At 37.9% G+C, this 14,575-nt stretch overlaps 1 protein-coding gene across 4 annotated transcripts in view; it reads right to left on the bottom strand.

The window, feature by feature from the left end:
- Nucleotides 1–1,104: 1,104 nt before the first annotated feature.
- Nucleotides 1,105–14,575, bottom strand: part of osbpl10a (oxysterol binding protein-like 10a) — a 32,398-nt gene continuing 18,927 nt past the window's right edge. The window contains exons 5-13 of one of the 4 annotated variants that reach the window (XR_013207210.1): nucleotides 14,511–14,575; nucleotides 13,270–13,462; nucleotides 9,378–9,508; nucleotides 8,783–8,929; nucleotides 7,817–8,267; nucleotides 6,454–6,640; nucleotides 4,753–4,935; nucleotides 4,445–4,564; nucleotides 1,105–3,045 (exon numbers count right to left, since the gene is read on the bottom strand). The exon at nucleotides 14,511–14,575 is cut by the window's right edge and continues 127 nt beyond it. Coding sequence is in view for 2 of the 4 variants with exons in the window: in XM_077243989.1 (XP_077100104.1) it covers nucleotides 2,956–3,045; nucleotides 4,445–4,598; nucleotides 4,753–4,935; nucleotides 6,454–6,640; nucleotides 7,817–8,267; nucleotides 8,783–8,929; nucleotides 9,378–9,508; nucleotides 13,270–13,462; nucleotides 14,511–14,575 (1,601 nt within the window). In the remaining 2 variants the exon portion in view is untranslated. Of the gene's footprint in view, nucleotides 3,046–4,270; nucleotides 4,314–4,444; nucleotides 4,599–4,752; nucleotides 4,936–6,453; nucleotides 6,641–7,816; nucleotides 8,268–8,782; nucleotides 8,930–9,377; nucleotides 9,509–13,269; nucleotides 13,463–14,510 lie in introns of those variants that run through there. The other 3 variants (XM_077243989.1, XM_077243990.1, XR_013207211.1) reach the window with 3 other exon arrangements.

Genomic DNA, 14,575 nt, shown 5'->3' with positions numbered 1-14,575 from the left:
GGTTTAAGTATAGACATCCTATAGGCCTAAATCTTTGTTTGAAAGATGTTCAAAAGCAAATATCAGAGCATAAACTGATGATCCATCTTTATCTTCAGCATTGTGTTGGTCTGGTCAAAATTACGATTCATTCTCATTTTTTAACAAGGGACTTCACTTGAGTCATCTCCATTTATATTAATTACAGCTCTGAGTTACAATCATTATATATTTAATCATTGCATTTAATCATGTTACTATTGATCTCCCTTTACATCTGTCTGTTGATTTTGCAAATATTTAAATATTAAAAAGAGCTTGTGACTAAACCTTATAATGCCATTGGCTCCTCAAAGTGTCAGTCAAACCTCATAGCTCCGCCCACCTCTATTGGAAATGAAGTGACGCACACGGTTTGGAGCGTCTCTGCTCGTTCGCATTGCAATGATAAATAAACAACTGGTTCTTTGAATAAGTACGACATTTTCTTTAGTCAAGAAACACTATAAAGACTAATGTTTAAAGAGGTGGTTGAGTATGATTTCACTTTTCTAACTTTAGTTAGTGTGTAATGTTGCTGTTTGAGCATAAACAACATCTGCAAAGTTACAGCACTTAAAGTTCAAAGCAACGGGAGATATTTGCTTTTAAAAAAATCACTTTTTAAGGACTACAACAAACGGCTGGTAGAGCCTGCACGACATTCCTCCCGGGTTGGTGACATCACTAACCCTAAAATTTACACAAACCCCGCCCCCGGGAACTAAATTTATGGATTATCATGATAGAATATGCTAATCAAGGACTAAGATAACTACACATGAGCTACATAAATTCATCAACTAACCATTCAGAAATGTTGTCTACACGCTGTCACTTCTTCTTGAGTCTCTCCATCCTTGTCTGACCCCGGTTTGAACATAAAAGGCTAAAAGGTTTTGAAATGTTCAGTGTGTGTCTGTGTGAGGCCGCTATAACCTCAAACCAGACGAGCAGATCTGGAAAACCAGGTAAAAAAATGTGTTGAAAGGATATATTTATGTTATTTGGTTTTAAATATTAAACATTTAAATTTAAAACATTTCACTAGTTTTGAATGTCAGAGGAAAAATACAACACTGTCACTGACTGCTGAGGCGGGTTTATTTGAAACAGAAATTTCTAAAACATCTCTGATTCATCTCCGTTTACACATGATCTGTTTCAACAGCGTTTAGAAAGACTTTCTGTGAATTATTTACTCTGAGAAAAGCAAGGCATGTTTCATGTTTATTTCAGCACCGATATGAACAGTTCACAGTACGAGCTGCAAAAGGAGCTTAATTTTGATGTGTGTAACGACGCGGTCACATTTGCCATATTAACGAAACTTCGCGGGCAAAAATAGATCCATTGTGTATTAAGCACAGCTCAAACAGAACCTACTTTCTAACCAAATACGTTTATGTTGGTCTGCGGGGTGGATTTAAGTCACCAGCTTTAAAATTTGCGTAATCTGGGCAATTTATTTCACGAAATGCGAGAGAACCGGTAAATGTGACCGGGCCTTAAAGGGACAGTTCACCAAAAATGACCATTCTCTCATTAATTACACCCTCACGTCGTTCCAACCCATAAGACTTATTTTCATCAAATAAACATTTTTAATGAGAGATTTTTCCCTCCATTTAAAGTCTATCTACAAAACTCTGACTCTTCAAAACGTTGATAAAGAGATTGTTTATTTGAGCTTCCGTTCATTGAGCTTGCACTTTCATTATATTTCTTTATGTTCTGAAGATCAACAAAAATCATATGGGTTCAGACCGACATGAATGTGATTAATTGATGACACAATGATTATTTTTGGATGAACTAACCCATAACCTCATCAGAAAAGTCTTCAACACTTCTACAGATATATCCAGAATATAATACAGTACTGTCTCTTTAAAAAATATAAATCGTGTATCATACAGCAATTACTGCTGGGAACTTACAAATCAAATCAATGGACTTCACATCAGTGATGCTGTTCATATAAAGTCACAGGATTGAATGAAGGCCTCGATTAAAAAGTGCATCAGAAATCCTTTGCGGCGTAAAACCTCTCGGGTAAAACCTAATTTAATAGACAATTAGTTCTAACAATAGTTGTTCTGTCAGGAAGGCTTTAGGAGTTAGCAGTGACTCATGGAGAGGATTTTGATTGGCCAGATGTGGTTATCAATTTTATCAGCTGACTGACCACATGCCCACCTGATCAGCGAACACACTTTTCATTTGTGTAATCTCAGTTTCATGTCAAATATCAAACATCTTGACAAATATGTCAAGATCATGCGCATATTTCACTCCAAAATACTGTTTCGTTTAGATCTTCTTAACTAAAAATATAAGAAACTGAAGCTTATTTTAATACATTAAGATTTATTTAAAGATAAATATACATTGTGATAGTATTAGTTGTATCAGTAGTTTATGCCGATTTAAATAAAATATTATATTACAATATTTTTCCTGTAATGGAGTAAAAAAATACTATATTTTTCAGAAATTACAATTTAAGTGGGAAACTCACAATGTAAAAAATCTTATATATGACATATATTTATTACATAATTACTATATAATTATACTTTATTATTTAATTTCTAATAAAAAAATTATCTCTTGATTTTGGAGTGAAATATGAGCTGGTTATGTTTTTATGATTCTAACTGTTTAAGATCTAAAGCTTGAATATGAACATCTTGTCCATATTGTTAAATGCGTTCAAATCATCTAATGGCAGACCACATTAATACTGTGAACATGTTATATCCACAAAAACTCGGTTAGATAATTGTGAAAAATAATATAGTGTATAAAAGTCTATTCTATGATCCAGGTTTTCATATATACGCATTGGTTTACAGTTTATACAGTGTGATGCATTATAATGCATGATTATCCAGTCTTTGTTTTTTGCTGTTTTGATTCCCTGTGTTGTTCTGATCAGTGGCCGGCCGTCTCGTCTCTCTCCTGTGGTTTGTAGTTTTTCTCAGTCCGTTTCCATAGTGGGTTTCTGTAGATCCATCCGTCACCCTGCACACATATTCACACAACACAAACTCCAGAAACACTGGCAACAATGATTTCATATTAGAGTGATAAACATCACAATCAAAATGGTTTCCTCCACGGAATAAAAAACAAAAAATTCCTCGCAATTGCATGTTTATATCTCACATTTCTGACTTGTTTTTTCTTAGAATTGTGAGATATAAATAGGGATGCACCGATATGAAAAATTTTGCCCGATACCGATAATATATGTAATATACCGATAATTCTTTATTTTTTGAAAGCCGATATATTGGCTGATATAATTTTTGAGAGCCTGATTACAAAAACAAAAGTCTCACCATTATAATTTTATGTAGCCGATAAGACAGACTTGCACTGCACATTATGCACTTACCTGTATTTTCCTTTTTGAAGTGATTTCAATCATATTTCAAACAATTAAAAACCATCATGGTGAACATCTGAAGTGTCTCAGCTGAAGGAAATAATGCATTATCGGCTTTAATATATTGGCCAAATTTTCTTATCGGGCCGATAACAATAAAACACGAACATATATCAGCCATTACCGATATGGCTGCGGATATATCATGCATCCCCCAAAACAACCTCAGAATTAAAAAAGGTAATTGCAACTTTTATCATAACTGTATATATTACATGACATCAAAGTGCCAAAAACAGAAAAGATTTATTTTTTTGCGTTTTTAAAAAAAAGTTTTGCATTCTGACAACAACATTGTCAAAATGATCCTCGTTCACACGTCTCCGTCGAAAACGACTAGAAACGCTGTATTCTGCTGCCAGGCCAGTAGATGGCGATGTCACTTTGTAAAGAAACAACTTCACCGTTTTCACAAATTGGCGTTTTTATAGTTTACACAAAGACAATAATCATAGCGTTTTCAAAAACTTGCACTTTGAAACCCGTTTTCAAACGTTTAATTTTCAGGCCCCCAAAACGCCGTTGTCTTGTAAACAAACAACCAAAACGATAAAAAGTTTTCTGTTTTTAGTTTCATTGTCGTGTACCTAACACTTCTAAGGAAAAAGTCAAATTTGTGAATTATTAACTTGCAATTGAAAGTTATAAAGTCCGAATTGCGAGCTATGAACTCAAACAGTTTATTCTATGTAACAGTATTTATGTATTGAGTCTAAATAAGTCTGACTTCTTCCCACTCCGTTTCGAGCAATTGATTGATTTATGTTGTTGAAGTAAGGTGAATTTACCTTGTTGTATAGATCGAATCAAATGCTGCCTTTGTTATTATGTCACTATATTGCTCGAAATAAAAAATGTAATTCATTCAAATTTCATTATTTCTTTCTGTGGTGTAAACAAGCTTCCATAACAAACCCACACGAACACATGTTGCTGTAGTATTTTCTGAGTCGGTCTGTGTCATGAACGCACCTCTTTGCTGAAGTATTTGGGTTTCCAGGGCATGTTGTTGGTGTCTCTCTGTCTCTCGTCGGATCGCTGGGATTCCTCTAACCGATGCTTGTGTTCAGTGGCCAGATCAATGTTTCCTTCCTTCAGAGCCGAGGTCACGTGAGACCAGAGACGCCTCAAACACACACAGACCGGCAGAAGATCACAACGAATTTACAAAATTCATAAGATTTTGGGATACGCAATAATGTTTTTTTGAATGAAGCCTCTTCTGGTCACCAAGGCTGCATTTATTTGAGTAAAAAACAGTAATATTGTGAAGAAATCACCTGGACTCGCGCCGGCCCTGTTTCTCCAGCGGGCGGATCATCTTCCTGATGACGGGCAGTTTGTTGGTGTCGATCACTTTGGTCTCTCCGTTGCTGTATGTGAACTCGAGCGTCCCGTTCCACTCGCCCTGAGCTTTACAAACAACCGTCCCGCTGGAGTTCTGCTTCACCTCTGCACTTACCCTAAAAAACACACACAAACACACACATTCATCATCATCATCATTATCACTCCGAGACTTCTCAATTACTTTAAGTATCAACATAACGCACATTTACATAATTTTCTAAATACAGTTATTACAATAGGGATCCATGCAATCAGGGCGAAAGATTTGGACACGGGTTAAAGTTGGTCACAGTAAAGTGGTTTCGCTAAACAAGTCCTTCTGGGAAATTCGTATTTATGAGTTGGGAAGTCGTAATTAAGATGTCAACTGCGTTCAAATAACTTTGGTCGGAGCGAGATGGCATTGAACCTTTTCTAAAAAATTCAACAAGATTTGTGTTGTTGTACAAGTTGTTACATAAACTTAAAGTGCGCATCGCTCAGCAGAAAATAAACGTCAAGTCTGCTGGTGTTTGTAAATACATGGGCGTTCCCTTTTAAAACTATTTAAAATAATACTTTGGTGAACACACAACCTTAAAGTTGGCATGTTGTGTTCGTCTTTTCTTCTCTATTGTGACGTATATCCGAGTGAAGCAGCTTCTGGAACAAGAACAAATGTGGGCGGGGCTTGATTTTGTCTGTGGGGAATTGATTGGATGGTTGTGGTTTGCTATTGGTGGATCTCATGTGAGTAACAGATTGCCCCGCCACATCATATAGAGAAGGAAAAAGATGCTGCAAGAGGGAGGGGAAGTTATTCTTATTCAAGATTACTAGGCACATGAATTTAAAACAATAATGATGTGAAAGGATAAATCATTTATGATAAACGCTGCAATATTCCATAAAAAATGAGAATTGTCAATTTTGAAAATCCAGAGTTTATCACTTGTAATAATGACTTTGTGGTGACATTCATGCGCATCCAACTCGTAAATCCGATCTTTCCGACACGGTGTAAATGTGCATCACCCACAGGCGTAACAATCGGTAAGCAGGACGGGGTTGCTTACGGGCCCGGACCAATCAGGGGCCCGCGTGATTGGAAGATATTTATTGACAGCCGGGGCCCCCTATCGCATTTTACTACTTTGAGTCTGATCGCATTTTACTTTATTGCAAATTTATTTGAATAAATAATGACAACAACATATTTTACTGATCATTGAATGCATGTGTGAAACGAACAATGATGGATTTTGGTGTAATTTCTTACGAATTGGGACTGGGTCTGTAAGTGAACATGCATATTCTCACAGAGGAAAGCTTGGAAAATACAGCTACAATGTAAGTGAGCATCTTGTTTTATGTATTTGGACCGAGGCCTATGTGTGTGTAGTCATAGCAGTGAGTAACAATGTGTTTTGGTGCGCCGTCACCAGTGTTTTTTTTGTGGTGCGCGTAGGCTACTCCTGATTTTGTCAGTCATCTCATCTCTTATATGCTGTATCTGTATGATCCTATCCTGTCCTATTCATGGTTGTCTACACGTGGACATTGCGTCATCACGTGCTGTAGTAGCTGGCCCCGTCTTATTAATCCTGCATAAGGGCCCGGTGTTGGTTCGTTACACCACTGGCATCACTGACCTGTGAACTTTTCCCCCGTAGAAGGGTTTGGTGTGAAACGTGACGCTGGCCGAGTATCCCGTCTGTGCGCAGCTGATGGAGACCTTTCCCCCCAACTCCACCCACGGCACAGAGATGATGGACCGAGCGAACGCACTCGGGAATGTAAACACGTACTCCTCACCGTGATCCCGCAGGTGTAACACACCTGATGGGCAAAGGCACAAACTACGTGAACAAAGACTGAACTTTTTTGTATGATGTTTCCCCGTGTGTGTATAGAGGTTATGCGTGTGACGTCACCGTCGGCCGGACACACACTGAGTGGCAAAAAGCGTGAATGCTGCGAAAAACACACAAAATGCATCTAAACTGGGAAAGAGCTTTGAGATTGACTGTATAAATAGATTTGACAAGAAATTTGAGTTATATTTTCACAGACTGCCGAAAGTAGCAGAACAGAGAAGCAAATGGATCGCTGCGATTCATAGAAACAACTGGATCCAGGCAGCGAAAGATTAATTTGCAGTTATCATTTTGTGTCAATATGCTGAATTTAGGGGTAAAATCATTCGCTATATATTGTATTGTTATATATATAACAATAGCCTACAATATATAGGATATGATTTTACCCCTAAATATATATTGCATTTACAGCTCCTCAATTAAATATTTACCATCGTATATTCTGCATAATTGGGTGTTTTTAAATAAACACCTAAAGTAGACCTACCTAAATTGTATTTATTTAAAGCATTCACAGGCAAAATTGCTTTATATATTTCCCCGACGTCGAAATCAGGCTCATATAAATGTCAGGAAAAACGATTCCTGGCTGCATGTTAATATCCATGGATAACTGGATCTATGGTAAGTTTTAAGGAACACTATATCGAGTCCAACCTTTAATTTAAACTGATAAACGTTTGTTTTACTTGCGTTTTCTCAGTTTTTCCTATTAAATCCAGTCACGCAGCTGCTCTTCTGCCACTCAGTCTGGCGGGAAAGTGGATCAATGCATTCTCTCTATTGTAAAGATTCTTGGTAATACTTTACAATAAGGTTCATTAGTTAACTCCATTAGTTAGCCTAAACAAATAATGAACTGCTATTATGCAGCATTTATTAATCTTTGTTAATGTTAATTTCAACATTTACTAATACTTTATTAAAATCTTGTTAACATTAGTTAATGGACTTTGAACTAACATGAACAAACAATGAACAGCTTGATTTTTATTACATTAACAAAGTTTAACAAATACAGTAACAAATGTATTGCTCATTGTTAGTTCATGTTAGTTAATACATTAACTAATGAACCTTATTGTAAAGTGTTACCATATTATTTTATTGACTAGATGAAGAGAGCGACACCAACCTTCTCCCACCATGGAGACGCCGACTGACATTCCCATGAACTTGCTCTTGGTCCAGATGTGTGCGTTGACACACATGCCTCTCTCCTCGCACTCACAGTAAAACCCAGACACCGGAGGATGATGGGAAACCTGCTCCGCCACAAAACGCACCCTGTAATATTCTGACTCCGCCCCCGCCGCACCCTGATTGGTCGCATGAGTCACACGTCCCCGAGGAACCGCCCACGAGCAGCAGAAGGTCTCGCCCAGCACAGGGTTGTAGGGCTTCTTGGCGACGGCACCCTTGCGTCCTTCATGGAAGGCGGTCATGTAGTACTCGACGAAACGCACCATGCGCTCCTCCGGCGTGTTTCCCGCAGAGATGGACAGGAACAGGTCCGGGTGCGCCATGAAGTTAGCGTACATCTCCAGTAATGAACGCTTCTCCAGAATGAATGTGGGCAGAACAACCTGCATAAACCACACAGAGAGACTGTGAAAAGTCAAATGAAACTCTAAAGTTATCTGATACTCATGTGTTGTGTACAGTTGTACTCAAAATTATTTTTAACCCTTTCAGCTCTTTGGAGTGAACAAATCAAACAAAAGTAATTGAAATGTTTCAAGTTGGTTTCCCAAATTCAACTGAAAATGCAACTTTTAATGACTTCTGCAGTCTCAAAATTATTCAAAACCCTGTATAGAATCCCTCACAACATCACAAATCTGCAAAGCAGGTGTTGTCTCACTAATCAAGGGCTTCATTAGTAGCAACAGGTGTGCTTGAGCTAGAACACATGAAAGACCTGAACTGGCTAGGTTTGTTAAGTGTCACGTTTGACTGCATGCTAGAAATATGTCAAATAAGTCAAAAGAATGCTCCAAAAAGTTAAGAGAAGATATCAGCACAACCTGCACAAACCACACAGAGAGTAATGAAACTCTAATGTTATCTGATACTCGTGTGTTGTGTATGTCATCCGCACCCGTGTGAGGTCCATGCCGAGTTTGAGCTGAGACAGCAGATGCAGAATAACACTCCTCTGGTCCTCCAGCACACCCAGATCTTCTTCAGAGTTACTGTCTGAATCCATCACCTCTTCATCAGGAGAAATCGGCTTCATCCCCTCCTGCTGCAATCACAGTCAAAAAGCTACAAACGCTTTCGTTTTCAGATAAATGCTGTTCTTTTGAACTTGTTATTCTTCAAAGAATCCTGAAATAAAAATGTAAATAACTGTTTTCAACATTGATAATAATGAGAAATGCTTCTTGAGCATCAAATCATCATATTATACTGATTTCTGAAGGATCATGTGACACTGAAGACTGGAGTAATGATGCAGAAAATTCAGCTTTGATCTCAGGAATAAATTACATTTTACAATATAATCACATAGAAAGCTTTTTTTTTCAAATTGTAATAATATCTCACAATATTACTGTTTTATTTGTATTTTTAAACAAGCAGTGAGCAGAAGAGACTTCTTTTAAAAACATTAAAAATCTTACCGATTCAAAACTTTTGACTGGTAGTGTGTACACGATGTTATTCCGGTCTCAGACAGTGTGTGGTCTTACCTCAGTGTTGTGCAGCAGGTTTCTCTTCCTGAGGGAGGGCGAGGGCTCTGTGGAGCTCACGGTAGCAGCACCACCGTTTCCCAGGCCTTCTTCTGAGGGCGACTTTGGGACGGTCCATACAGGAACATTATCTGCAGGAATGAAGAGCACATGTCCAGCAGTCAGCAGTTACACATCACGCACAAACTCAAAACCAGTGCAATTAGTGACCTGAGTTCAGTCCGTCAGCGCTGATGATGACCCTCTTCTGAAAAGACCAGTGTAAACCTAATTAAAGTCTAATTTAGCTGGAACTGCTGACCAGTGAAAAAAGCAGACACCTTATAGGCAGATTTTTTTTCAGCAGAGGAAGGATTCACATCACTTTCAATACAAACATGCACTGCTTTAACCTCCACATGAAAAGCATGTATTACCAATACCAACATGTTATTTATTTTTGGAAATATAACAAATTCATTTTATATTCATTCAAAACTTCGGAGGGTCTGGCAGTCGTTCAGTGTGTTGTGAAAAGATGTGTTAAGCTCTTGTACTGATGCACAAACATCTCATAAATTGGTTTCGTATCAAAGCATCATCAGGGCTGGATGAACTTGGCATCTGCTCAGCATATTTCTGATAACACATGTCAAGTTTTCCTTACATTCAGACAGATTCAGACATGTACAACTTATCACAGAACTGAGGTATATATGAGAACTAATTGTAACTGAGAATATATATATATTTTGTCTCTGTACACCTGTAGATTATTTAACTTTAAATTAATAAATTAATATTAGGCCTACATTTAAATATTTTATCCAAAGCAACTTTCATTGCATTCGAGGTACACATTTGATCAGTTTTCAGAAAAACTGAAAAACGTAAGTAAAGATGCTCAAAAAGAAAACAGAGCATCAAACTGGACCTGTTCAATTTTCTTCAAAACAGTCTCTTTTCAGGAAGTAACAATGAAGATATTACTATTAACAAGGAAGTAAAAATTAAGATATTAGGTGTGTTCGACTTGAAGCGGCACTGTGCAGACCGATCGGTGTATTACATCAATGTAATTATCTCAAACCAACATAAATTATATATATATATATATATATATATATATATATATATATATAAGCAGAAAATAATGTAGGGAAAGACCCACTACATCAACACTATATCTGACAGCATCGAGCATCATTTCAGATTCAATCTTTAATTTCTCAAACTGCTGGGGGGGGGGGGGGGGGGGGATCCTCATACAGACCATGCAGAGGTATGGTATAATGCAAAAAATGATAACATAATATGTGCAATGTTCTGACTGATCATTGTGATGAAAAGCAACAGATCATGCAAACAAAACACAAAATATGTCTTTACCTGATTGGCGTTTCCCTCGTTTGGATCTGCAGGTCCCGCCCCATTCAGAGCCCCGCCCCTTTCTGAGACACGCCCATTCCCCCCCCCCCCCCCCCGTCAGAGCCCCGCCCCCTCATTACATATAACTAGCCCCTAATAGCCCTCAGTCAGAGATCAAAGGTGTCATCTGAAATGTAATTAATTTAATTCATTTCTGTAACATCAGAAACATTCAGAGTGATCAGTTTAGGATTCAGTCCATCCAGTATATACCAATAATGTCTCTCCAAACACAAGAAACAGAACCTGAGATCTGAAGATCAGAAATAAAAAACATACAATATTCAGACCAGGAACAGAGTCATTCAGCTCTCAAGTGTTTATCCTCAAACGTGTCCATTCATATCAAGGAGTTCTCTTTGGCCGAGTGAATCAACATTAAGAAAAAAAAAAGATCAAACATAAAACAAAATCAAATATAAAGTCACGGCGACTGATCTCGATGCCCAGAGTGAAGCACCTGAGTCCGTGTCAGGGTTGATCGGAAAGGTTTTATTGGATCCACTGTGTCGGTTGAGTTTTCAGGCACCTGTGTGTTTCTTTGGCATGTGGTTCATCATCCAGTACTGAAAAGCAACAGGAAACAGATTCCAAACACTCATTCTGAATCATGCATTTAAGGATTAGTTCACCCAAAAATCAAAATTAGCACATTTACTCTCCCTCAAGTCATCCTGGGTGTATATGATATTCTTCTTTCAGACGAATACAATCAGAGTTATATTAAAAAATGTCCTGGCTCTAGATGCACTTTTATGATGGATAGATGGACTTTTATGATGGATAGATGCACTTTTGTGATGGATAGATGCACTTTTATGATGGATAGATGCACTTTTGTGATGGATAGATGCACTTTTATCAGGGATAGCTGCACTTTTATGATGGATGGATGCACTTTTATGATGGATAGATGCACTTTTATGATGGATAGATGCACTTTTGTGATGGATAGATGCACTTTTATGATGGATAGATGCACTTTTGTGATGGATAGATGCACATTTGTGATGGATAGATGCACTTTTATCATGGATAGATGCACTTTTATGATGGATAGATGCACTTTTGTGATGGATAGATGCACTTTTGTGATGGATAGATGCACTTTTATGATGGATAGATGCACTTTTATGATGGATAGATGCACTTTTGTGATGGATAGATGCACTTTTGTGATGGATAGATGCACTTTTATCATGGATAGATGCACTTTTATGATGGATAGATGCACTTTTATGATGGATAGATGCACTTTTATGATGGATAGATGCACTTTTGTGATGGATAGATGCACTTTTATGATGGATAGATGCACTTTTATCATGGATAGATGCACTTTTATGATGGATAGATGCACTTTTATGATGGATAGATGCACTTTTGTGATGGATAGATGCACTTTTATGATGGATAGATGCACTTTTGTGATGGATAGATGCACTTTTATGATGGATAGATGCACTTTTATCATGATAGATGCACTTTTATGATGGATATATTCACTTTTATGATGGATAGATGCACTTTTATGATGGATAGATGCACTTTTATGATGAATAGATGCACTTTTACGATGATAGCTGCACTTTTATGATGGATGGATGCACTTTTATCAGGGATAAATGCACTTTTGTGATGGCTAGATGGACTTTTGTGATGGCTAGATGCACTTTTGTGATGGATAGATGCACTTTTATCATGGAAAGATGCACTTTTATGATGGACAGATGCACTTTTATCATGGAAAGATGCACTTTTATGATGGATAGATGCACTTTTATGATGGATAGATGCACTTTTGTGATGGCTAGATGCACTTTTATCATGGAAAGATGCACTTTTATGATGGATAGATGCACTTTTGTGATGGATAGATGCACTTTTATGATGGATAGATGCACTTTTATCATGATAGATGCACTTTTATGATGGATATATTCACTTTTATGATGGATAGATGCACTTTTATGATGGATAGATGCACTTTTATGATTGATAGATGCATTTTTATGATGGTTAGATTCACTTTTATCATGGATAGATGCACTTTTATCATGGATAGATGCACTTTTATGATGGATGAATGTCATTCGCTGCCATTATAAAGCTTGGAAGAGCCAGGACATTTTTTAACTCCAACTGTATTCGTCTGAAAGAAGACTTTCATATACACCTAGGATGAATTGAGGGTGAGTAAATCATGGGCTAATTTTCATTTTTGGGTGAACTATCCCTTTAAGAACAGTTTCATCTGTGATCAGCACAAATACAAATGACACAATCAGGCACAGAACTGAATGACCAAATGAAGAACCAAAATACAAATGAATGACACAGACACCGAACATGCTAACAGACCTTCAGCAGCATTTATTGCACACGTTAATCTGCAAGGGCCCCGTTATATACGGACAGGGGCCACAGTGGACCTCGGCCGGGTCTTTGGCCGGTTCAGTCTGTCGGGCGTCCGTGTCGGACTCACCGCGGTTGTGACCCGGCTGAGCGCTGCGCGTGTGTAATATAGTCAGGCATTCTCCCAGACAGCTCAGTGTGGCGGCAGACGTGGCCTTCAGAAGCAGCAGGTCCTGATCCAGACAGGACAGGGATCCTCCCGCCGGAAGAGACTCGATGGACTGGACCAGACTCTTCTGCTGACCCTCGGCCTGCGACATGACCTGAGGAAACCAGGAAAGCAGGTTTAACTGCGGTTGACCAGCAGGTGGCGCTGTTCAGCACTCACTTACTAGGTGTTACACTGGAAAAAACATCACAGGAAACTGTCAAGTGTTTACTGTCACTACAATCATTTACTAATCATCAAGATGAATCGTGAAAAATCACACTTTTTTCTTCAGTAGAGCTGCTTTACAGCTTGTTTCATAATTGATTCACTTTGTGACACTGACATTTATATAAATCAACTACATTGTAACTGTTTTCAAAATTGATATTAATCATAAATGTTTTATGAAGAGCATCAAATCATCATATTATAGTGATTTCTGAAGGATCATGTGACACTGAAGACTGGAGTAACGATGCTGAAAATTCAGCTTTAGTTTATGTACAGGAGTTAATATGAAATCCAAATTGATGACTTTCTTACTGCATTCTTGGCATGTAATTATAAAGAATAAAAGTGTTCGTAATCTTCATAATCTTTCCTCAAACTTCCTCCACCTCTGAATGACTTTCCTTTATTGCTGATGAGATCGAGGGCATGAATGTTGAACTGAAGTGGAGTGTGTGAGACCTGACAGACGAGGTAATAATGTTTCAGCTGACGCAGGACTTTAATTCACTGAATGATGTTCTGGCACAGAAATGAAACCCGACAGCTCAAAACATCTCGGCCATGCATTTCTATTCAGTGAAGAAGTGAGTATATTGTTCAAATGCAGTGAACAGGAGGTGAGTTAGTTACATTTATGCATTAGGTAGATGCATTTATTATTTAAGTGATTTTCATTAATAAAATGCATACCCTAAATTCAATGTAAGTCCCTTCGGATAAAGGCATCTGCCACATGCATAAATGTAAGAAACTCATAAACGGTGTAAACGTAGCGTTTAATAATGCTTTTAATATTCAGTACGAATTACCGTAAACATGTATCATGCAACATATGCTGTATATGAGAAACATTAGATAATATTAATGAGCGTGTGTGTGTGTGTGTGTGTGTGTGTGTGTGTGTGTGTGTGTGTGTGTGTGTGTCTGACCTCTTTGACCTGCAGCAGGCGCTCTGGATACTGGTGTTTGGCTCGGCGTGCAGCCGCTGGAGACT

The sequence above is a fragment of the Siphateles boraxobius genome, unplaced genomic scaffold (assembly GCF_051911475.1).
Source record: "Siphateles boraxobius isolate OS27281-9 unplaced genomic scaffold, OSU_SipBor_1 256, whole genome shotgun sequence".
Lineage (NCBI taxonomy): Eukaryota > Metazoa > Chordata > Actinopteri > Cypriniformes > Leuciscidae > Siphateles > Siphateles boraxobius.
This window is presented reverse-complemented; position numbering and strand designations above follow the sequence as displayed.